General features: G+C 35.9%; 1 protein-coding gene across 13 annotated transcripts in view; it reads right to left on the minus strand.

Annotated features, from left to right (window-relative positions):
* EML5 (EMAP like 5) overlaps window positions 1-26,207 on the minus strand; it is a 138,059-nt gene that overhangs the window by 34,691 nt on the left and 77,161 nt on the right. For 9 of the 13 annotated variants that reach the window (XR_013929399.1, XM_080395102.1, XM_080395101.1 and 6 more), the window contains 15 exons: window positions 24,361-24,547; window positions 22,446-22,551; window positions 21,229-21,322; window positions 19,104-19,204; window positions 17,048-17,250; window positions 15,864-15,975; window positions 14,992-15,119; window positions 13,052-13,193; window positions 11,157-11,309; window positions 10,185-10,316; window positions 9,085-9,173; window positions 8,118-8,294; window positions 6,996-7,197; window positions 5,686-5,812; window positions 4,090-4,104 (listed from right to left, as the gene is read on the minus strand). Coding sequence is in view for 12 of the 13 variants with exons in the window: in XM_080395102.1 (XP_080251228.1) it covers window positions 4,090-4,104; window positions 5,686-5,812; window positions 6,996-7,197; window positions 8,118-8,294; window positions 9,085-9,173; window positions 10,185-10,316; window positions 11,157-11,309; window positions 13,052-13,193; window positions 14,992-15,119; window positions 15,864-15,975; window positions 17,048-17,250; window positions 19,104-19,204; window positions 21,229-21,322; window positions 22,446-22,551; window positions 24,361-24,547 (1,968 nt within the window). In the remaining variant the exon portion in view is untranslated. Of the gene's footprint in view, window positions 1-383; window positions 3,444-4,089; window positions 4,105-5,685; window positions 5,813-6,995; window positions 7,198-8,117; window positions 8,295-9,084; window positions 9,174-10,184; window positions 10,317-11,156; window positions 11,310-13,051; window positions 13,194-14,991; window positions 15,120-15,863; window positions 15,976-17,047; window positions 17,251-19,103; window positions 19,205-21,228; window positions 21,323-22,445; window positions 22,552-24,360; window positions 24,548-26,207 lie in introns of those variants that run through there. The other 4 variants (XM_080395100.1, XM_080395097.1, XM_080395095.1 and 1 more) reach the window with 2 other exon arrangements.

A 26,207-nucleotide genomic window follows, 5' to 3' on the forward strand; every position in this document is an offset into this window, starting at 1 on the left:
ATTTTTTGTCTCATCTGTTAGGGAAAACTTTCCAGAAAATTAAGACAACAGTGCTGAACAACTTGCAAATGGATGTGGATGACGTAAGGTTCAGACAAAGGAACCGTCATTTCAGTAGCTTTCTCCCTCTTTCACACCCTCAGAAGTACAATTTACATCTATCTACCCTTTGTATCAGGAAAAAAAAATAATTCTTCACTTCTGGATCAGTACAGGACTAGTTTGTAAATAGTTTGTAAGCTCCCTTCCCATTATGAATGCTCAAGAATCTGAAATAGGTTATGCATTTATGTACATCCTTCCACACAGAGAGAAATAATCCTCATGACAAAAAAAACCCAAAACAAACCAAAAAACAACACTGGGATCTTCCCATACAGCCAATGCCATTTTGTGTTTTCAATTGAAGTTAAAGTAAATATTCCAATGTAAAATATATTTCATGGTAATTTTACAACTAGAGAATGACATATCATGAGTAGACGTAACCTTAAACTATATTGCAAGCAGACCTTAAACTGAATGAATCTGAATAAAATCTTGAGTCCTAGCATCCCTAATTTTTAAAAAAACATGCCTGAAATTTAAGAAGTTTCAGGTTTCAACATCTTTCTATTGAGCACATCAACTTTTACGGCACTAGCATCTCTTATTTTCAAAAAATACTTCTCTCTCTCTCTCTCATTTTCTTTCAACTATCAAATTGCTTAGACAAGACTGTTAGGAAAAAAAAACCCAGAAAAAAAGTGGGGAAAATCATGTTTGTCCTGAAGGAAAAAATAAAGACAGTCCTGCATTGAAGTATAAATTGATGCAACTCACATCTGAGTTAATATGTTAACCATAAAAATGATTAAGACACAGAAATGTCCACTGCTCCTAGTAAAACTGTGTTGTGAAGGGGAAAAAAAATTTTTTTTTAAACTTCTGCTATTGCAAGGGAAAGCCATAATTTATGAACAAACCCAGAAAACGGAGAACAGGACACTACCTCCATTGGAAACCAAAAATAATGCTTTGTTCACATTCATGTTCTGGGAAATGCATTTACATTTTTAATTCAGGGTCACTGGAAAATTACTATGATGCATCAAAAGCGGAATCCCATGTTCCACACTTCACAGAGAACGTACCTACTCACCAGACTGCAGTGTTTTGCAGCCTCTTTCACTTATTCTCCCTTTCTAACCCTAGGGATTATTTAATTCCTTTCCACAGAGCTTTAGGAGAAAGGAGTGACACTGTTTTGACCCACACAGTGATATGTATTTTAATTTTTGGTAGACTAAATGTCCTAAAACTCTGATTTCCTATGTCACCCTACTACTTACAACATCAAAGGTGCAATCAACTTAACCTTTCTAATAATATTAGAATCAAAATAATTTTAGTGAATCAATTTTGGGTACCCAGTTGAGTAATTTCTAACTCTAAATCCAGACGATGGCCTCAGACTACAACTCTCGCCTTCACAGATGTGCTTTTGTGAAACAGAGGTAGGAAACAGATGAGATTTCATGTATGCTTCTTCCTTTAGCATTCTATTGTTTATGTCATTTAATACTCTGGATAATAATAATCGTATTCCTTCTACATAGAGGGAACTTCACTATGGCAAGGATTTATGAGTTCCACTTCAGCTGTCAGGTACAACAATCAAGTAGCAACATTATTTTTGGTATGGTCTTTATACGTAGCCTTAGAGTTTAATTATCTGGTAACATTTACGTCCATCTTCTCCCATACAGAATTAAACACCTCCTACACTCAACAGTAAAAGATATTCAGATACTTTCTCATAAGGAATCCCCTTTATACACAAAGTCAAAATTACTGGAAAAACATTCTCAGAGGCACATTCTACACTGGTGTACACCTCTAATCCTCAGAATACAACAATTCCAATAAAGCGCTACAAGACAGAGCTCTTGTAATGTTTGGCAGTCAATATAACAAGCCTATGCACAACAAGGAATGACAAAGATGTACTACCCACCCCGAGCAGTTGTACTTGGTTTGTGTGGAAAGGTTTTGGTAGCAGGGGGACTGCAGGGGGGCTTCTGTGAGAAGTTGCTGGAAGCTTCCCCTGTGTCAGACAGAGCCAATGCCAGCAGCGGCTCCAAGATGTACCTACCACTGACCAAGGCTGAGCCCATCAGCAATGGTGGTAGCACCTCTGGGATAACATATTTAAGAGGAGGGGAAAAAAACCTGCTGCGGAACAGCAGCCAGAGACAGGCGGGAGAATATGTGAGGGAGATAACTGCAGACACCGGGCCAATGCAGGAGGAGGGCCGGAGGCGCTCCAGGCACCAGAGCAGATTCCCCTGCAGCCCATGGCGAAGACCACGGTGAGACAGGCTGTGCCCTCAGCAGCCCATGGAGGGTAATGGTGGAGCAGATCTCCCCCTGCAGCCCCTGGAGGACCCCACACCAGAGCAGGTGGGTGCCCAAAGGAGGCTGTGACCCCTTGGGAAGCCCGTGCTGGAGCAGGCTCCTGGCAGGACCTGCGGCGCCATGGAGAGGAGCCCAGGCTGGGGCAGGTTTGCTGGCCGGGCTTGTGACCCCGTGGGGGACCCAGGCTGGGGCAGCCTGTGCCTGAGGGGCTGTGCCCCGTGGGAGGGACCCACACTCGAGCGGGTCATGGGAAGGACTCACGCCGGAGAAGTTTGTGGAGAACTGTCTCCCATGGGAGGGCCCCTGCTGCTGGAGCAGGGAGAGCGTGAGGAGGAGGGAGCAGCAGAGACAAGGTGTGATGAACTGAGGGCAGCCCCATTCCCCATCCCCCTGTGCCGCTGTGGGGGAGAGGGGGGAGAACTCGGGGGTGAAGTTGAGCCTGGGAAGAATGTGTGTGTGTGTGGGGGGGGAGAAGGTGTTTTTAAGATTTAGTTTTTATTTCTCATTATTACCAAAGTTAAGTAAATCAAAGCACAGTAAAAAAATTAATTTAATTTCCCCCCAAGTCGAGTTTGTTTTACCCGTGACGGTAACTGGTGAGTGATCTTTCCCTGTCGTTATCTTGACCCACAAGCTTTTTGTTATATTTTTTTCTCCCTGGTACAGCTGAGGATGGCAGTGATACAGAAGAAAAGTCTGTACAGGTTATACATACTCTGCATAACTTATACAGAAATACACTGACTTTACAGATACACATTTTTTAAAAGGCTAAAAACCAGAATTAATTTGATGAAGGTTGCCAGTGGTAGAATCTAAAATTTAGATAAAGACAGTGGCTTGCTTTATTATGCCAAATTGTCTGCAGAAGGATACACAGAGATTGACACAATTCTAACATCTGTCACCACAGGAATGTGATTTCATTGTGGAAACAGGATCCAGGTCGATATGAGAGGGGCTCTCTTAACCAGTGTAGGTCCAAGTGTCCAGGCAGCTCAGTCTACAAGTCTGAAGGGTGGCCTACAGCCTATGGATCTGCTGTGCTACAAATGTAAGAGCATGTTGTTGAGTATACATATATACTAAATAGGGTAGGTGTAAAACCAAATTACCTAATGCAGGCACCTAAGCTAGTGACTCTGCATGCCACATGAATGCTATGGGGACCTAGCTCAGATCCTTAAGTAGTGTAGGTGCATTGGTAAAATGCCAGGCTACTCTCATCCCCAGAGCTTCATTAGCTCCAACACAGTGGTGCAGACATGGTGGTACAGCTCGTATAGCCACTTCAGGCAACTCTGCAAAATATTCCCCACACTTTTTACTCTATGTTGGACCTCTACACCAAAAATGTGATATAGTCTTACAGAAGTCCACAAGAAGTTACATGAACTCTCTGACTACAGTTACTTAAGTCAAGTTGTTCCTTAGCCACTCCAAAGTACTGAGGAAAATAGGATGAGATTTGATTACATCCTTGCAAATACTCTATTTAGCATCCATTCACATCTACTTAGACCGAGAACTGGACTTATTCTTTATCGCTTATCCCTTTTCTACCCATTAATAAGCTACTATTTAATAGTAAAGAATTAAAGTCTTCACTTCTATTTCAAAGGATAACTACTTTCCCGAGCAGCTCAAGTTATTAAAAGGCATTGATCCTGGACTTTGTGTAAATGAACTTACCTCACTACCCCCTGCCTTCATAGGAAGCAAAAGGAAAGTGAAATAAAAAAAAAATTAAAATTAGTATTTATGAAAGCAGACTTACTAAAACATTCACCAATCCTACACAATACTAACTTTAGCAGAAGTTAAAATGCATACAGTAACAATATACCGGTTTTATTCTTCACAAAAACTTCTCTTGGAAGTTTTAGGGCCCCAAACTTTTAAACAATGCAGACAATGGAATTCTTTCATGAACTTTTATGCATTCTGAATTGGAACCTAGTATCTTACTACAGAATTAATTTTTTTTAATATTTTCTTTGAAACTGAAAACCATAACTCACTTAGCTTCCACAAACAATTATAAAAAGAAATACAAGAGGCTTACAATCTCATTTAAAAAAATATTTATCACAGCTTTCATTAACAAGAGTAAATATAAATCCAAAATGTAGACACCATGCATATTATTTCTTTTTGACTTCCACATCAAATGCATCTGGTTAATAAACAGAGTATTTGTCATTTTAAATGCAAAATAGGAAGTCACTGCTTTATAGGCAGGTATACATTCTCTCCCTTCAGCAGCACAACTTAAAAACAAAAGTGACACCAAAGCTCCCACAAACGTCAGGTTGCATTTCTCAACAAGGGCATCACAGATCTGTCAGCTTTACTGCTGAAACAGGCACGTGCATCATAACAGAACTCCTCACATTCCTGCAGGAAGTTTCCAATCTGCTATTTCTCTACATCCTTACTTAATTTTATTGTGCTGTGTTTTCCTCACTTCTCTCTTCAATACTAGCGTTCCACAACTGCCACTGTAGGAATCCCTCTTTCCTTTTCCCTCACATACACTGTCCACATCTATTTTGCTGAACAACAAACAACTTTCAGGGTCCTGTGCTCAGTTGCGGATTCTGCAGCAGATTACGTTCTAGTGGTTAAAAATTCTTTTTCTTATGTCACATCTACTTTAACTGCTGGTCTTACTCTATTCTGCTCCCCATCCCCTTCTCTTCTAAAGCATACAATAGTGAACCAGGCAACACAACTAACTCTGCAAAGCAATCAGTTTTCCAAGACTCATTAATAGAAATTGCAGAACCACTGTGGACAGAATTTTTCAAAGAAAGGTAGAAGTTATCTGGAGACAGAAACAATGCAAGGAGCAATTACAGCTGAATTAGTTAAACTAGATTTCTGGCAAAAACGAAAAATTGAAAGCTGTCTTTCAATAAAACTATTGTACAGGTTCACGCCTACAATACCAACACTAGATACCACTCAGTATTTAACTTTCAAAAGGAATATATTGTCAAACACCACCAAATAACAATTATCTCAAGAAACTCACCCAACATAATAATATACATGTATCATTTGTAGTCTTTCAGGCTCTCTGAAACAGAGATCCAGTCTAGTCCTTAGACAAGACTTTTCTTTAGCTGTGCTGTTGGGGTTTTTCCCCCCCCCAAAATAAATAGTATTTCCACTTTTTTTCTACATTCCCTTTTAAGTTGCACATATATTCCAATATAATTATGTTTCACTATTAATCATCTTTTCAGATTGCTTTCTGGGTTAGAATTGTAATTTAGCACTTACCTTTCATCTAAGGTTGGCTCCTTTTGTTGCAGATGAGGCTTAATTCCAAACATTGGTCTAATGTTAGTTGATAAGGCTTTGATGGTGTAATTAATTTCATTTTCCCTTGTCACATCACTGTCATAACCTAACAAAATCAGAATGAACAGTATCAAAACAAGATATCAGAAAAAAAATTCAATCAAAATTTGTGAAGGTTTCAACAATGTACTGGAATACAACAATTACAATATGTATTATTAGTAATCTAAATACACAACAGAAAGAAAGTAGCTGGGAATCATGAACATAGTTAATAGAAGACATTCTAAGAAAAAAAAAATCTCTACAACATCTTTGTGAAAAAAATTATTAACAAAGATTCAAGGGACATTCAAAGCTATCCCATTTCTGCTTGGTTGGCCTTAACTCAGGGCCAGTAACAAAGGACCTCACTACATGACACCTGCTGTTAAGTTCTGGAAGATTTAGTGCCAGGTTGTTCTCTATTTCAGGATCTGTCCTGGATGTAGTCTTCAATATTTTTAAGCAGAAAGATAGTGCCTAAAAATTCTTCCCAATATGCTTCTAATATTTAAAGTGTCTCTTTGGCAATTTAGCAGATTTCAGTGAAAACTGAAATTAATTTATTACACAGAACTATTTGAAGAGTAGCAGTGATAGTTTAAAAATGCTTCAAGACTGAGGAATTGACAAGGGGGGAAAATTACACCTGGCAGCAAAGAGAACAAGTTTGGAGGCTTATGAATCCTTGGAATTATAACATGAAAAGGAAACAAAGTATGGCAAAACCATAGAAGTTAATTCTATGAAATGTAATAAACACTTTTAACTGCTGATATTAAGATCTTGCAATAGATTGTTCCATATATGAACATCAGTCTGCCTCAGTCTACTATGTTTTTGTGCTACCAAAACAGATGCTGTAACATCAAGATAACTATGATCTCACATTATACAGATTTCAACATAATACCATTAGAACTGGTGTACAAATCTAAACTATGATGAATGTATTTATTTATATAGATTTTTGGAAGTTACCTAGAATTGGCACTTAGGTTTTTTTTTCATTTAAAAGACATCAAGAGCCTTTTTTATATACATTGACACAAACACTTCATTTTCTTCACAACAGTTTATCAGTCCTTTCCCCCAAAATATATTTTGCTTAATGTTTTTGAAGCATCTTCTCTATTTAAGATTAAAGCAATCATATGTAAAACCTGTACTTCTAAATTAGCAGTTTTCCATTAATTAAGTCTTCTCAATGTAGTATAATCCAGTTGGTTTTATAAATTATTACTGACCTCCATCTTCTTCAGAATCTAGATCAGACTCTTCACTGTCACACTGCCTGCTATCCCTGTGTCCTTCCACTTCGTAAGTCCACAGCATTAAAGAGGTGTCTGCTCCTCCAACAGTGACCAACAAACTGTCATCATAGGTCCAACGGACATTTGTTACATGGGTACTGTGAGCGACATACCTCTTAAATTTTCCAAACTTTCCCTAGAAGGTAGAAGAAAAGACACAGCTAAATTTAACAAGTGCTAGATAGAACTAAAACACATTACCAGTGCAAAACGTGTTCTTTACTTCTTTACAGTTTATGCTTCAGCTGTTTTGCATTTGTGTGCATCACATTATTTGCCAAGTTCCTCTACTATAGCAACTTCATGAAATGTTAATATTGCCATACCAAACATGCAAGAATTTATAAACAGATTACAGCAGTATTGATCAATTTTCCTAAAAGAAAAAATAATCTAACAGATCAAGAATAAAACACACAGACTATTTTTCCAATAAACAAGTCAATACTTGTGCATTGTTACCATCCCTAGCACAGCAAAATATTCAAATTGAAGACATATTTACTGATAAATATACAGGAAACTAGAAAGGTTCTGGAAAAGCAGTAAAAATATAATGTACTTCTGGAACGGCTTGTCTATGATGCATGATTAAATAATAAAGCTCTTCATCTTAGAGAAAAGTGACTGAGTTTGGACAGAATGAAGGTCTATAAAATCAGGAATTAAATGAAGGTGACGAAGAAGTGTTCAATATCTTCCAAAACAAGAGCTTAAGGGGCTAAAAATAACACTGATAAAAACGACGCTAAGGATGCTAATACCCAAGATATTATTAGACAGTGCCTGTCCCATTCCTGTCCTTACAGTTTTTCCTATGCATTTACCACTGTCATGGCACTGCCATGCCACCAGAATGAGATGGTTCTTACATCTGACCTGGAATGGTCATTCTTACTCTGAAAGTTTAATGCATTGCAATGTAATATTGAATGCCTTCTTTGATCATACGGACAAAAGTATAAAAGCATTATTTTGTTCTGAGTGATGAATTTTTACACATTTGAAAAGGCAGTTTTATTCAGTCTTCTCCATGAACAGCTGAAAATTACTTACTTTAGCAGGGTATCGAAACAGTTTCACAAATCCAAAATCATCTCCTGTGGCTAATACTTTACTATCACTAGTGAGGCATGAAGCAGTTACATCTGTGACTTCACCAATTATCGGCCAGATTCCTTCACAGCAAGAGCCCAAAACACTTGTCCATGATGCCCAGCCAATCTTTTCTACCTACAAAAACAATCTGTTTGAGACAGAGCATGCTTCTTCCTAGGCAGTTTTCTCCATACCTTATTTCAAGAAAAAGTCCTTGCACTGAAAGATATGTCACATCTAAAAGATAATATTTTAACAGTGACTATTCAAGATTTCATTAGAGACCCTTAATTTTACCTCTATTAACTTCCAGTTCTAAAACCTCTAGAACTATTAAAAAAAAAAAAAATTGACCTTACCTGCCCTTCCAGGTTGGAAAAAAAAAATTATTTTTCAACCCTACCTTTCAACCTCATAGAAAACATTATTTGAGAATTATCCATTTTCACTGTCTGCCCTATGACAATGCTCTATGTCTGAGAAAACAAATCAATATTATAGCTACAATGCACTACACTGGCCTATGTAAATTATGTATTGCATTGTTATATAAAGACATGCATGAAGTCTTCCACAGCAAGATTAGGGCTAAATAATCTGCAATAGCTTTTCAAAGGTGTTTAGGTACCGAAAGAGGCATACAGAAGTCCAGTGAGATTTTCATGAGTGCATGTGTCAGCCAAGTGTCCATTTCTTAACAGACGAGACAAATGTGATATCCCCACTGCATTTTATCATTCTGATTACATTATTTAATTGAACAGGCTGCAAAAAAGGATAAAGGACAGCGAATGCTTAAACAGAGGCTTTTTCAACAGATCAGTTATAATTGTAGTTTTATACACCATTCCCTCTTTTGTGGCATAGACAGTTGCATCATAACTCTACCTGGCAAACAATTTAAGAAGGCAGTCTATTTCCTCACCTCTAAACTAGGAATTGTCTGTTTTTTCCCACGAGGAGCTTCAAAAAATAACTGCTCTTTAGCACCAGTGTTGACTTGCAAAAGCTTCCCTATAAAACACATTACATATTGTATATTAACATTAAATAGAAGATTCCTTTTTACAAAAAAAAGTTATTGTGAAATTTTTGTTGCTAACAATATTACACAAATTATTTGTTTTCAAATAATGGAAAAATTTGCACACAAACTGTGGATCTGGAAGTATGGGCTTCTATAGATCTGAGTTCTTTGACCCCTTAAATTCACAGTCCTTCCTCCTCTCTTTGAAAACTGCAATAATGCATCACTTCTCTCCTGTTTATGGTTGTCCCATCAGATGGTAGACAAAATGTACTAGGTCTAATTCAGAGCTTGTTTGTGTCAACTGCCTGACCAGTATGCAAAGCGCTCTCAGGACTGAGAAGCACATATGCTACCTGGCCAGTGGCTGCTGCCAAGCAGCTAATTTCTGCTTGCCTTTATACTATATTTTTCTGAGGGAAATTCTCATTAATATTTCTGTCCCCTTCATGTTTTCAAAATTCTCAGAGGAAGCTAACTTATAACACTTTCAAATTAAACTAAACTGTTTCAAAAACGATTAAGTAGATGCGTAAGAGCAGGAACTAACAGACTGCATCACTGCACTGCCTTGTTTTTGTAAGAAACTGCTAAAGTTAATATTTAAATGAATCACATATTAAGACCCAGGAAGACAGGAAATCCAGTTTTTCTGCTGTTTTTGACAATGATACATATTCCTGTGCTACAGATGCAACTGCATTATGCAGCACATTATTCAAGTAGAAGTCAAACAATAAACACAGAAGATGTAAAAAAAAAAAAACCCAAAACCCATCTATAGAGACAATCTATTTTACTTGAAATTGCACAGCTTCTAAATATATTAAAACCATTATTTTTACTACCATTTATATTTATTCAGATGCTGTGAGCATATTCATAAACTGAAGAAATAACTCTGTCACTGATACCATAAATTCATACTGTAGATGTACTGTATTTAGTCTATAATTTAATCAAACCTCCAGTAGATTTTTAGAATAAATTCTGCTTACCCCTTATGTCCCAGTCCATGTGTGTGATATAGCTGGAGGCTCCCTTGCAGATTCCTACTCGTTTACTGCTCATTACATTGTAAATATCTACAAAGTTGTCACAAGATGCCACAGCTAAGTACTTTCCAGCCCCTAAAACACATCAGTAGAAACACAAGAGATTTTCAAAATCATAGTTCTCCATATATTAAACACAAGTACATTCTGGGATTTAGCTATAACCAACTCAATATTTCTCTGAAATTAGCTTGCTAATTTATACACAGTCCCTGACAGACTAATGTTGATATCATATAATCAAAATTCGTATGAAATATACAACCATTATATCATTACATCTTCAAGCAATAAAAATTACTTGATGAAATTTTAAACATCTGTTGCTCTTAGAGAGTGGTAAGGCTTAGACGACTGAATAATAATGTTGCATGAGAACTGGTATCAGTAATTAGCACATATTTTTCTTACAGAAGAGTATTTTCACTGAAGTAGTATTATTAATTTAGGTCATACAGTTGAGTTCCTAAATAAGAGCTGTACTGTTTGAAAAAACCTAGCCTCACTGGGAGTGCTGTAGGGGGAAAAAGAAGAAAAAAAAGATGATGCCAGAACTTCTGACACATCAGTTTCAAGCACTCTCATTAGCTAACAGTAACCCCAGCGAAGAGCCAAACTTATGCAGCTCATAAAGTGGAACCCTAGGGACCTAGGGAGGCTGCGGGATGTTCGTGATTTAAAACCGACTGTTGCATTCAGAAGGTTACTATCAGCAAACCTATTACAATAAACTCATCCTTAAATGAGAAATATAGGACTTCACACCCAGTATTATTCAAAATGTTAATAATATTAGTGTTGCTAACTTGTTACATGTAAAAGAGTATTACATATCAGTGCTTCTTTTATCTTTTAAAGGTTATAAAGCTTGCTTGAACAACCTTGATATAAAAATGTTAATTTTAAGTTACTTACCAGGAGAAAATCGGATCTCTGAAATAACATCTTTCCTGTGCTGGAAAGAGACTAGATCCTCCAGGGTATCTGCATTAACTATCAAAAAACTTCCATCATTGAGACCAACAGCTAATGCTTTTCCATCAGGAGAAAAGCAGCAACATCTACCTCCTATGAGGAATACAGAAAGGGTATTTTTACTTCAGGTAAATCAGGTACAGGTACAGTGCATAATCCCTCTTTTAGATTTATTTTTCTAGCAGTAAACCAAAGCTTTTCTTATAATATATAGTCTCATGAAATTTTTTAGATGCTGCCGAGATAATTTTCAAGCTTTACATCTGCAATAGCACACAGAAGCTATTGGAAAAATCAACAAGTACACAACCCCAGAATCTTAGATTAGATTTATCTGCATATTAATTGACAGTGTTCTACATTAGTAATACAGATTAATCACTATTGTATGTATATTTTTTATTTGCCCTCCTTAGCATCTGGTGCCAGTTGTTTGTTACCATTTCCTCTGGGAACACAGCTGGAAAAGACCTTCTGGACTCATAGAATCCAGTCATTTGCTATCACGATCACTGTGTCATATAATCCTTTTAATAAATATGTCAAGTTTCACTTGAAAACCAGCTTAATTTCCAATCTAAATTTATTTATGGTCAGCTTATATAGATTTGTTTCCATGACAGAATTTTCCATTAGCATAAATATTTTTCCCTGTTATTTGTTCCTCTGATTAACTTGATAGTAAACCTTTATTTAGCTTCTCATTCATTATCCTGCTGCTCCTCCTTCTCCATACCCAACTTCCAGTTTTATTTCATTCATCTGAATGCAGATGAGAAGTGTAGATGAAAAATATTCTGATTAGACTCTGGTAAATTACATTAATACTTCAATACATCCTGGGAAAAATACCTCACTATCACATGTAATTGTCATCCTGTGATCAGCTAGAACATCCTGAGCCTTCCGCTCCTCAGTTACTCCTCAGCTACACAGACATTTTTTTCTTCATTGAGTCTTGTCTTTTTTAATTACCAAATATTATCTCACTTCCATTACTGCAGTCCGCAGAAGCATCCAGCTCTTTCTGTACAGTACACACGTGTTTTCTAAGATCACCAAAGCATCTCAAAATGTGCCTCATCAGGAAATGAAGTCACCACAGTCCTTTTTTTGCCAAAACTACTCTTAAAAATATTAAGAAATAGCAGGTTTAAGACTGGAGCAGACTTCACCAACTTAAAACTTTCTTTTTTAATCCCTGTTTGTGCCAGCTCATGACCTTACATTTACTTTATTAATCCAAATCATCTTCAACTAAGCTTCCTATAATGTTTGGATCAAAGATAAAGCCTATTCTATTCCCTTGTCTAGTGAAGTATATACAGAATTAAAAGCTTGTTAAGGCCAGTCTGGTCTAATCCTAAAAAAAGTCTCCTTATATGATGTCACTTACAAGAGATTTTCCACCTGTCAAAATAAATTCAGTTACATAGTATACAATGAGTAAGAATTTTATGTCTGTTCTCTTTTCTTGACATTCCAGGTTCTTCTAATATTGACAAAGAAGAGAGATTCAACATCTAAGATTTCTTCCAAAAATTTCTAGATTTGAAGTTCTCCAGTGTTAAAAAATCTTGCAATAACACAGCAGATTTATGTAACTTTTATCGTAAATTCACTGACTTAACTATCTTACAATTACAAATAATCCTAAGAACAGTATTACATAACAAGATTATTTAGCTTAAGGGATACATAACTTGTGAACATAGCATCAATAAAATAATTTGAGGAAAGAAAGGTATTTATTCAGTCTTGCTTTCAAAAGATTCATAATGCTAACAAATATCAACTGAATTCAGTTAAATATTTTTTCATATTAAGCATCTTACCCTTCTTCAATTTGCGAACAGCTAACATACAATGGCTAGGAGATAAATCCCATATTCTTAAGGTTTTGTCATCACTTACAGTGGCACAAATAGGTAAATGAGGATGAGTAGCTAGACCCCAAACTTCCCCCTCCATGTGACCCTGAAAAAACACGAGTCAGATGACTTTGTATTTTAAACTGAAATATGAAATAATACATTTAAGGAAGTAATTAAAAAAAAAAAAAAAAAAAAAGGACAGAGAACATGCATATCTTTGGAGCGTAATACAGAAATACCTGAGTAGAAACATAGAACTTGGAATAAACCTCAATCTGCTACTTAGAGCAGAAGTGCAAGTTATAGTAATTAGTACTATAGAAAACCTTTGCCTCAGAAATAATCCTCACACACATTTATGTCAATGACATAGATGCTGGGATCAAGTGCATCCTCAGCAAGTTTGCAGATGACACCAAGCTGCGTGGTGTGGTTGACATGCTGGAGGGACAGGAGGCCATCCAGAGGGACCTGGACTAGCTCGAGAAGTGGGTCTGTGTGAGCCTCATGAGGCCCAGGGCAAGGTCCTGCACCAGGGCTAGGGCAACCCCAGTATCCATATGGGCTAGGATGATGAAGGGACTGAGAGCAGCTCTGCCAAGAAGGACTTGGAGGTACTGGTGGATGAAAAGCTGGACATGAGCCAGCAATGTACACTTGTAGCCCAGAAGGCCAACTGTATCCCGGACTGCATCAAAAGCAGCACTGCCAGCAGGTTGAGGGAGGTGATTCTGCCCCTCTGCCCTGGTGGGACCCCACCTGGAGTACTGCGTCCAGCTCTGGAGTCCTCAATACAGCAAAAACACGGACTTGTTCAAGCGGGGAGTAGGACTACAAAAATGATCAGAGGGATGGAAAAACTCTGCTATGAGGAAGGACTGAGAGTTGGTGTTGTTCCATCTGGAGAAGAGAAGGCTCCAGGAAGACTTTACTGCAGTCTTCCAGTACTTATAAAGGGGGCCTATAAGACGGGGACAAATATTTTAGCAGGGCTTATTGCGATAGAAGAAGGGGTACTGGTTTTAAACTAAAAGAGGGTAGACTTAGACAAGATACAAGGAAGACTTTTTATGATGAATGTAGTGAAACATTGGCACAGGTTGCCCATGAGAGGCTGTACATGCCCCATCCCCAGAAACATTCAGGGTCAGGTTGGACAAGGCTCTGAGCAACCTGGTCAAGTTGAAGATGTTCTGGTCATTGCAGGGGGGCCAGACTAGATGAGCTTTAAAGGTTCCTTCCAATCCAAACTATTCTATGACTCTGTAATGCAGATTTTTTTCTTTACCTTAAAGTTCTAATATATTCTTTTAAAAATTAATAATAATCTTGTTCTTTACATATTGCAGTGGCCACTTAGAAGCGTGATTTAAAAGATCCACAGATTTTTATTTAAGTATGAAAGAAATTCCTATGATGACAGAATGTAAAAAAAAATCTGTTTGGCAGTCAGGCTTAAGAAATGCAGTCTGTTTGGTATGGCAAAGGAAACTGAAATATTTTTTACATAATTACAAAGACAATCTAAAAAAAACCCTCAAGGAGGCAACTTTTAAAAATAATGAGTAATTAGTACTCAGAAAAAGTTAGTAAGAAATTTGGGAGAATCCACTGTTTCACATGCTTTTTTTAAAAAACAAACAAACAAATATGATCTTGGCCTGTTTGAAAGGATAAATTTATTGAACAAATTACTACATGAAATTCTGTGATCTGTTTTTCTCATTGAGGAGTCATAATGATCTAGCCTAGCAAAAAAAAAAAAAAAGATTTTTTCTGTGAAGTGACAGTAACTCACTAACTTCAATAGTAATTTAAATGCTTGTTATTTCACAACAGTCTTTACTTGAAAAATACAAGTGTTTGTGGTATGGAATATTTGATTGATATTTAACATGTACCTGAACCAGCAGAGTTATTGGTCCACTTTTATCCACCTCCAGTATTTCACCATTCTTTGTGCCCACTAAAATATGACCATGTCCTAAAGATATGGCACGTATAGAAGGATTATCTTCCAAAAGGAGACCTAGAACATTAAAATGTTAGATGACAGAAGATTCTCAAATATGTCTTAAAGAGGATTTTTCACATATATGCACATTACTTCTCACTGTAGAAAAAGATACTCAGTAGTAAACATGTAAAAACATACTCCTGCATGGAAGAACTTACATGTTTGGATCCAGCTGGGTGTATTTAATGATTACCAACTGACACTAACCTTTCTTCTCAACGAACTGTCTTTGAAGTTTAATCAGCCTGACTCATTGGCAATCTTAGTGAAAAAATGCGCATGTGAAGTATCAACTATATAAACATATTACTACCATTTATGGCACCTTCAAACCCAGTTTTTTTGTTAAACAGGTATGAGTTTCCATTTATGATTTTTGAAAAATCAAGCCGTATACGTTAGAACACACCAAATGTAATGGGGGAGGGGGGTGAAGAAAAGGCTATCCAGAATTATCAGATAGGGAAAACTGTAAGATCAAGAATAAATAGAAGTAGAAATAATAGGAATGAAAATCTTCTTAAATTTCTAAAGACGTACACATTTACAGAAAATTAAGTCATAAAATGTACTAATAACTTACAAAACTGACCACAATTCTAAATTCCCCTTCTTTCTCCAAAACAAAAAAATCATTTTTAGTATTCATTATGTCAATTGTGGATTTTCTCCTGTTGGGGAAGCAATTCCACAGAAAGAGTTGTTTAAATAAAGTATTTTAAATAGAATAAAAAAATAGCATCAAGTCTGTGTTACCTTTAGATCCAGGGGCCAAAGCAGCCCTTTTGATGGCATAGGTTTTGAGACAACGTTCAAAGGTATCATCCCAGAGAGCTACTACCCCATCCTTTCCCCCAGTGACAAATCCCTGGAGAAATAAATAAATAAATATCACAAGTTATAATCAATTATCTTTCCTTAATTTTCCAGTGATTCCTGCCAATACTGAAAATTGATTATATACAACACACTGTAATATACAGAACAACAGATCTTATAAATGAAAAGATCAGGAGCAACAACGTGACTGAATTCTCCTCCTGATGAAGGCAGCACAGTTCTGTACAGTCCATGCACACGTGCTGGATTTCAAGGTTCTAACCAATACGCTTCTACCACATTAGAAAAAATTAATTCACATACTGAAATGTTTATCTTTGTATTTAGCCTCAATAACCCTTTGGCATTTCACCTCATTACTCCAAACCAAACTTAGACCACTCACAAAAATTTGATTAGTGCTTAAATTGTTCAAATATATGCATATTTGTGCCATTCTGTCTTCAAAAATTATTTACAACTATTCAATGAAGCAACAGGTATACTTAATACCAAATAATTAATACTTTCTTTTGGAGTAATTAGTTCTTGCAGTATGAATAACATATGCTTTGTCCAAAGCTACTATACTGAAACTCAAATACTAAAAGGTAGAGTAACTGGGTTTAACCTAGCAAACCATAAATATACACATTACTTCAAACATACAAGTGATCTAACTGGAACACTCACTGACATAAGCTGACAATCAGGTAAGAGTATTTGCTGATCTACAGACTGAATGGTTCTACTAGTAGATGATAATTACAGCACAAAATAGTAAGCGTATGATCTTCCTCTCTCACAAGCTCACATACTGCATTAAACTTCTGGATGCTTAAATCAGAAAGTACTTCTACTTATCATAAGTTACTATTGTTACTTTAGTAAAAGGTCATGAAAATTACTGAATAAGATTGTCGCTGGACCACAAGGGTTAGAGAAACAGTACGCTACATAACAAGAATTAGAGACATGCATAAAACACTATTTTGAATCTGGACCTCACAAGGCTCTTCTGTAATGGAAATAAAGCCATGGATTCCTGAATTTGGGAAAGGTCTAAATTCACAGACTTTTTTGTCCAGACATCAAAAAAAAATAATGAGCAGTTTATTTACTTTTTCCAATGCATGCATGCTGAACACAGGACCATCATGTGCTTTGACAGTTTTTATGAGAAACACATCTCTCCAAATACACACATCCCCGGTGGAAGTTCCAGAGAATGCCATCTCTTCAGTCCAGCCATATACTGCACACATCATTGTATCGGTTCTTCCCAATGCACCTATGCAGCCCTTTCTCCCAATTAGTCCTCCTCCTGGTTCAAACAAAAAATAAGCCATCAGATGTTTGCTTGGAATTATTGTCCAAAAACTATACAACCTTACCCAGAGTAACAAGTCCTTTTCTTCTAGTTCACCAGTGCTCCCCAAAAAATTGAGCCTGAGAAGAGTTCTCACAAAACAAATTTTTTTTCTACCATTTGGCATCTTTCAAGAAAAAAACCTTACTTTTAACTCACTACTTGAATATGTACATATACCCACACAGACACACAAAGAGAAAGTGCATTTGTAAACTCACATCTAAACAAAAAGCTTAACATCTACCACAAAGTTCATAGAAATTCCTAATGAAATTAACTTGAAAAAAAGAAGCTTAAATCTTGACATCCCACCCTTTTCATGATATGCCTTCAGTGAGAGAATTTCTGATTTTATTTTTAGAGGTTTTCTATATTGGTCTCTAGATGATAGAAATGTTACAGCTGTGTAAATTTTAAAATTCTTTGAAGTACTATATCTAAAATCACTTGGCAGGTATGAAGTATAGTAACTTCTGGCTAGAAAGTCAGATTTATATTTTTATGACCCTCCAAGAAACTTCATACTCAGAGAAACAGAGAAGGCCCTCAGGACCTGACACGTCATACTGTTCTCACGCTTAGAGAGGCAATGTCTCTGAACCACTATGCCATCACTTGGCACTGATGGAAATTCAGTCCAAAGCATATACTTTGGTGTCACTTCTCACATCAAGTGCACCTGCTCTAGCACAGAATTCAGAGCCTTGACATTTGTTAAAGTGCACTGATACTCTGCTCCTCACACTAATACTGCTAAGTGTGGTTGATGGTGACTGCCTTGCCCAGTGTGCCATGGCGGTTTCACACAGATGGGCTGTAGCATTAGAGAAATTTGATTCCTGCTGACTGAGCAACGCCAGAGAGAAAAGAAGCATTTTAAACAATTTCATTTTAATCAAAATCACCATCTCCAGGCTTTTATCATAGTTAAGATTTCTTTCTAAAGAATTTATAGTAATTTGTTCAGTAAATACTCCAACGCACTTTGTTCTTTCTATAGATAGCAAGCTTAAATATTAAAATTAATAATTTATATAGACTTTGACAGCTTGCTCTCAGGCAAACTTGATTACTTTCTGTTGGAGCCAGAACTGAGAAAACTAGTGTCATTTTTTCATCACAGACTATTCTCTCCACAATTAATCTTTACCAGGGACTCATGTGAGTTGATGTGCATAAACTCTGCATGAATAATTAGAACTTTCTTAGCAGATAAGCTAGTGTTCTGTGGCCATATATCTTTACATATGTTTTGAGCTTTGAAACAATGAAGTTCACGCTCCTCAGGGAATAGATTTTTCTTCAAAATTTTTCAAGCAGATAAAGCAAGCTGCTTTATCTTGGGCTTTAATTGCCAAGTTCAGCAGAGTTATCTAAACAAACATGTCTCAAATGGCACATGAATCCTCTTCCAGTACTTTCTCTGAATTTTTTGTATATGGATTTTTATAACCTTAAGTTTATTTACATCTGTGCCTCTTTATAACATATATGTTCTGAAGGTCCTTCTTCCAAAAACCATTCTATGATTTTAGAGCAGCTCTAACATTTTCAGATGTGCTATATTATTATTAGATATAAAACCAGTAGGAAACCCAGAGTCCTTTCTACCTGTGTAGCTCTAGCTACATGGAAAATTGATCTGAAAAAGAATTCCCACTACTGCCATAATGCCAATTAACGTTATTTCTACTAGGGCAAGTTAACTTAACAGACATCTAGAGAAAACATTTGCCTTTAATGCATGAAACAAAGTATAAATACTGCTTCTCTTATAGTATAAATAACAGAAAAAGTTTCCTTACCTGCTCTACGCCAGAATTTCATGTGTTTAATTCCAACTGTAATCAATTTATCAGGCATATAAGGATTAATCTTAACCACAAAAATCTTATCTTTGCTTCCTCTGAAATGCAAAGCAAAATATTTTAAATAAAAATATAACTATTCATATTTTAAAATACGTTATGGTTTGAAGGTTTTTTGTTAATGTAAACCTCCTCTATTTTGTTAACATTTACTTCCAAATCTTTAACAATAATTTATTAAGAAGAGGAAGAAAGTCGATGAACCAACTTACTGAGTCCGGTTCTACTTTCTATTTCATTACCCTTCAGTTTCCAAAGTAGGCAAGTGATTATGCTACTTCAGCAATCCACTAGGTGGCATTTTATTTGCATAATAATATGTATTTCCATTCAGGTTAGTATATGCCATTTAGACCTCTGACAGCTCATAATTAAACTTACAGGTGTGAAGTTGTAAATCTTGTTTGAAAGTCTCTTGTTTTGAAAATAAATTTCTATTCTTATCCACCTTTAATTAATTTTTCAGTTTTTCTTGTTGGATTAAAATATATGCTGCTACATCCATTTTAAATGGAAAATTTCAGTTGTTTCCAAAACCATTAAAACTTGTTGTACGTTTTAGATTTCTTACTATGCTTCTATAAAACCAATGCTTTTCCTCAGTCCTACAGTTTGAAAAAGAGCTTTCAACTGTTTGCTACCTATGCAAGGAAAGAAATGCTTACCAGCAGGGTTTTTTTCTTTAAAATACAAAAGAGCCTCTAATGCCTTTGCTCCCTGTCCAACAGTGGCAATAATCTTTTGCCTTCCATCATTTTCAGACCACCGAATGAAATAGTAGTAAAAGCATGAACCACTTTCTTTCCAAACTCACAATGTAATCTTCAAAGTATAGATGCTGCTCTCAAAAATTCTCTTCAATTCCTTTGAGTAGGTAGGAGGAAAAACACTCCGGAAACTTAATCCAGTATAAACTGGTTAAAGTTTGATTTAAAAAAAGAATTAAGTGAGATTGGTGGGTTCAGAGAGTAAAGGAATTTAAAAAGGGGGGGGGGGGGGCGCAACACTCAAACCAAAAAAAAAAGGGGGGGAGGGGAAATCACATAAAAAGCAGACAAATGGAAGGTCCAAACCATTACCTTCAGAGAAGCCAAGCTAACAGGGCTTCTGACAAATAAAGAAGAGTACTCCTTTCCCAGTTATCTACATCACCTATTCAGGATTTTCATTCCTCAGTGAGTAAGAAACTCAAAGTGTGTTTAAAAAGAAAACTAGAATCAATGTCATTGAAGAGCAACAATGAACTTAAGGGATAAAAAAGAAGTTGCTACTTTTAAAATTTTACCTGCAGAGAATAAAAAAATCCCTTTCAAACCTACCTAGAACAATATTTAGAGTATACATACTGAATCCAGGCAGATTGGAGGAAAACCAACTCACATTACTGCTCTATTTAAAGCAATAGTTCCTTAGAAAAAACAAGTCAAAAACATTATTCAACATTAGAAATAAGATTCTATCCTGTGGATTAAAACTCTATGTAATAAACATATACGAATTAATCTGCACAGAGTCAAAGAAACACCCAAAATATTTAACTTTTGGAAGTCATTTAGTCCAACTTGCTGTTCAAAGCAGAGATAACTTCAGAGTTAGATCAGGCTGCTCAGGACTCAGAAAGGAAAAGGAAAGAACCCTGAAGAAAAGAGAACTGAGCAAAATCACTGCAAACTACAATCCCAAGAAAGATGTGACCTCTGATGAAAAGGATGTAAAAAGCAGAGCATATATCACCATCTCTGGAAGGGCCAACAGAAGCACATGGAGTGAGTTTTAAAGAAATTATTCCTGACCACATCAAATAAATGTAAAAACCTCATATTCTATGTCTCCTTTCTTCACCAGTTGAGCTGTCACTGTAATAATCTTTGTTGACACTATCAGAGCCTGTTTTTTCTTCCAAAGAAAGTTTTAAGGCTGTGCTAACTGTTATCACCTGTATTACTTATGTGATACAAATAGCTAATTTTTAGAGAACTATTATTCTTTAATGAATACATTTTACTTACTGTCATTTGAAAGTACATTTAGGTGAAATTCTAAAGCAAAGTTAAATTCCTACCTTACTGCTGAAAGCTTTTCTCCTTTCTTCCAATCCCACAGTACAATAGTGTGATTGTCATCTATTCCAACAGAAGCCAATCGTTTCCCATCCGCTAGAAAAATAAATTTATGATTAAGAGAGTAGATAGATAACATTATGTTGCAGTAATAAGAAACCATATTAAAGAATATTATAACTTCACAAATATTGTAAGAAGAATGTACAAAGAGGTAAATATTTGTATGATGTGCTTAGAGGCATGCCTGTCAATCGTTTGGTCTTAAAGTTGAGTGATCAGTTGAATGGAGTTTAGGACATCATGTTACCCTGTCTAAAAACTGCACTTCAATCCTCTGTGTTTGTATCAAATCCTTTGTTCAGCTAGTTGCTGACATAGTTGCACAAAAACCTTCATCACAGATTGTACTGTGAGAATTTTCTGTTCACTCTGAAAGCCCCTGTTAATTTCTAAACAGGAAAGCATTGAAGCAATTCCATGACGTTTACGAGATATCCTTACACTTAGTAATAGTGTAACATCTATTTCCCATCTTGGAAAAGGAGAACCAAATAAAGGTAAGAAGCATCAAAGACCCCAGACTACTCATCTTTGTGATCACACATTTTCACTGTGAGGTTAGAGATCCTATTTAATACGTACAAACCATTAAAGAATGAATAGAAGCCATTGGAGAAGAGGAAATTTAATACTGGTACAGGAATTCAATGTATGGGGTGTAAATATTTCAAAAGATTTAACTGACCGTCTCTTATTTTCATGTAAGGTGAAGAGAGAGGCTAGGTTGCTTCCCAGAACTCTGTAACTGAACTTCCTGAATTTATTGGTGTGCTACCCAATTGGCTTGCAGAATTTAATTTAAAAAAGTGCACACATTATCAACTTGCACAAAAATTTGCTTAAACGGTAGACATCGCACTCAAGATCTGTGCACCTGCCTCACAGAGCCAAAAGAAATTGAAAAGTGATCAGCTCAGCTATAAAACGGTACAGAATCTGTTCTTGTGTTTCCTGATGTGCAAGAGCCCACAGTAGCTCTTTTTAATGAACGATCACTTTAAGACAGACTCTCTCATTTGAAACTGAGCACTGCAGAGTATCTCTAATAAAAAAAATCTTCAGTGTAAAGGAATTCCAAATTGCTCATTAGAACTGATTAGCTTGTACTTTCACACAGAAAAGGAAAATTATAAATAAATAAATAAATACTTATTACCTGAAAAATCAACAGCACAAACACCGTACTGGTGATAGCCCTTTAATACTGAGAGTGGTTTTATTGTTTCTGTATCCCAAATGTGTATTGAAGAATCACGACCAACCTGAAAGTATACACATTTATAACCATTTTTTTCCATTTCTCAGTTACTTCACACAGTTATTTAAAAGTATAATATTGAAAATTACTTTTTAAAGTATTTGAAAGAAATTACAGTTATAAAACTTAGTATATAAAATGTAGTATTACTTCTGTCTGGCTAGCAGTACGATTCCTTCTCCTAGCTGGGGAGTAGTATTTGTAAAGCAGCTCTTTCTTCCCTCCAAGGAACTTAGGCACATTAATTACAATAACTAGAGTCCTCTTGGGGAAGGGGGGGGGGGGGGGAACGGCACGGGGGGAAGCCCTTCATTGATCTCACTGTGGCATATTTATTCCATCAATTCCCTATCAATCATTCCTTGTCTAAAAACACAAAGTTATTTTTATTGCTAGTATGTAAGCTACTCTGTGTTTGAGAAATCCAAGTGACTTCTGTTCCTTTCTGGTGTCATTACAAGTGCCTACAGGTCACATTCTAATGCATTGATACCTGTGGACTATTCTCCACTAGAATGGCACCAACGCAGGTAAATAGAACTTGGTAAGAAATGGAATACAACTTATTCTTTTCAACTCTGTACAAGCATTATTAGTCAGCATTTACAAGATTATTTGCTATTCCAAAGGTTTTGCACCTCAGTACACAGAAGAGGGCCGCAAAACCAGAAGAGCACTCGCCTGTGCTTAAGACCAGGGGAAGAACTCAAGAAAACTAGGATCTATTTCTGGGTTTGCTATAAACTTAGTATATGGTATTTGGAAAGCTTTTCATAACATCCACTATCAGGAAAATCTGAACTAGTGTTGCGTGGGGAATTTGATGACTGCATTATCTAATTTCTGCTGGTAACGTAGCACACAACAATATATAATGTGCATACATAAAATAGTATATAATGGAATATATCTTTTTGTTGATAGCATAAGGTATTTTAAAATATAGTAAACCCAGGCACATTTTTATTCATAGTTTTTACTACTCCAAAATTAAATAGAATCAATTCTCACGTTTAGGGCTTTAATCGCTGAACTCTCCTGCAAAATTATGTTAATCTCAAACATTTTTACACAAATAAAGGGCATTATAAGCAAAAGTTCATTTCTATTAAAAAAAATTCAGTTCACATGTTCTCCAATTTATTATATAATAAAAAACACAATGATAATTATAATTTTAAAACCCTGCAAGATCAATTCAAAACCTTCAAGTCCTGCTGTATAAACATTTATTTTAAGAGATGTTTGTCCAAAAAAATGAGTGAAAAAAAGTTACCTGAAATTACTGTCTGGCAAAAGTTAAAATGAACTATCATAAATACTTTAGCAACATACATACCTGTGTTACATGTACAAATAGTTACATAATTTGATTATAGGCGATAACAAAAAATGTAATGCATGAAACTGAAACATCAGAATGTAATAACTGCTAACTTCTAACACAAGAAAGTAACAATAACATAGCTAACTTCACAACTAAGCTAAAAAAAACCCAAAACATTTTAATTTCACATTTCTTCTACTTGTTATCATGAAGCAGCAACACAGTACCAAATAAAAAATATCAACCTATTCTTAAAAAGAGATTAAAACCCTGCCACCTATCAACTATAGTCTCTTATCAGAATTAATATAACGAACTGGGAAAAAAAAGTTTATGTTGCAGTTTTTTAGCATGATTCCATCTGCAACAGAAATGCAGTCCTCCACCTGAATAAATGTAGACTGGACTTTCTTCCTCCAAAATTGGCTTTTCTAAATACGGTAGTAACAACTTCAAATTCTTATTGCCGATAAACATGCATCCTACCTGGCCTGTTGCCACATAGTCCTTTAAGGGATGAATAGCAAGGCAAAGAATGTCATCATCATGACCTAGATAAAAGCGCTGCGTGTTCTGCTGTCGATTGTACACCACTCCCACCGCTGCGACATGGTATACAATTTCACCCGTCTGAGTGTAAAATAAATTGCTTCGACAGTCGTAACCTCTGTAACTAATAAAAGAAAAAAGTTTGTTCATCAAGGTCATAACCACGTATACTGAAACTTTGAGACAAAATTATGCAAGATGCGTTTTGCACACATCAAAACTCAGATTACTTACCAATTTTGTGTTTTGGTGTTTTAAGATTAACAAATTTTCTTTACCACAGGAACACCAATTTATCAATTTCATTTACTATTCAGACATCAGTACTACTAGCATTAGTTTGAAAGTGGCTGCTATTTAATAGTTACTCTCCACAACCAGTTTAGAAGAGGAAGCAATAGTTAGTAATTGTTGGGCATGCAACTTGTAATTAAATGAAACAGACAAAACCAATACTTTGGACACTTTCTATCTCTTACTGCTCAAAAATTAGGCAGCAAAAGTTTCCACAAGAATGTGGACAACATAGATATCATAAAACTCAAAGTTTCTGGAAACTTGCTAACAGAAAACAAATGTCTGTGTTTTATTCCAGATCAGTTTATTTTTTGAAGGAAAACCTGTCTCCTTTCTGTACTGATACAGCAACTGGCATAGGCTGGCGAATTTCCAACTGAGGCCTGTATGCACTATCATAGTATATACATTTCCTCCTAGGTGTGATTAAGATTAAGCATCCCAGAAATACCAAAGGGTGGCATCTTCAGAAAGGCTAGGGTCCTAATTTCAGAAGTAATTTAAGAGGTTCAGAAACCTAAAAAACATTAAACAAACAGCAATTTTTAAAATAGTGGTTTTAAAAATGCTGCTGTTGCCATTCAACGCAGATAACATTTAAAAGATGTTATTTGCATTCCTTCCTTCCTTTCTTCTGATATATACAATACACTATATTCATGACATATCCTGTTTCTATTAATTCTCCAACTAACCTCTTTCTGTTCTTATGGATCTTCACTAAATCAACTTTTTAATTATTTTACAAAGATGCAGGCAAAATGTGGTTATTTTTCTAAATACAAAGTAAAATTTACAGGAAGCGAATGACACTTGAATGTGTTTGAATTGGCCATGAATTATCTTTATTTAAGGATCATAAGGCTCTACCCTGAGTATTTTTGCACTCAACTTTTAACGGAACTAATTTTAAAAAGAGCTCTGAAGATGTTCAACAAGTCATTCTGGGCAAATAAAATAACTAAACTTTCACCATCAGCAGCTGCAAACTATCAGAAATCTCCAATGTCTATGTTATACTTCTCATTATATTATTTGCTTAATTACAAGCATGTATAAACAGAAAAATTACATTATTTTTAAGAAGAAAACGAATGCAGGATCTTTTTGCAACACTGCAGTTGCAGGTCTTTATGACATAAGACAGAGAGCATCTGTACACACATCAGTAAGTGTCATACAGCAAATTGAATGGGATTGCATGAAGACAACTACTGCATATGAGGCACTTAAAAGGTTTAAATGACAGAATTTATGCAGTCCAGGTAGAAAAGCCTTTCATAAAATTATACATAGTTTTCCTTGCATACACAGTGCAACCACATGCACTGATTAAGCAACGAATCTTTAAGGCAGCTGACCAATTGTAGCTCAATGAATACTGTTCTGAAAACTCCAGCTGTTGATCCATGTTCACAATTACTAAACCTGTGCATTACTGGAAAACACCACAGCACATACCTGAAGCAGGTCTGAACACACTGTAT

This window comes from Falco punctatus (assembly GCF_963210335.1).
Source record: "Falco punctatus genome assembly, chromosome: 7".
NCBI classification, from domain to species: domain Eukaryota; kingdom Metazoa; phylum Chordata; class Aves; order Falconiformes; family Falconidae; genus Falco; species Falco punctatus.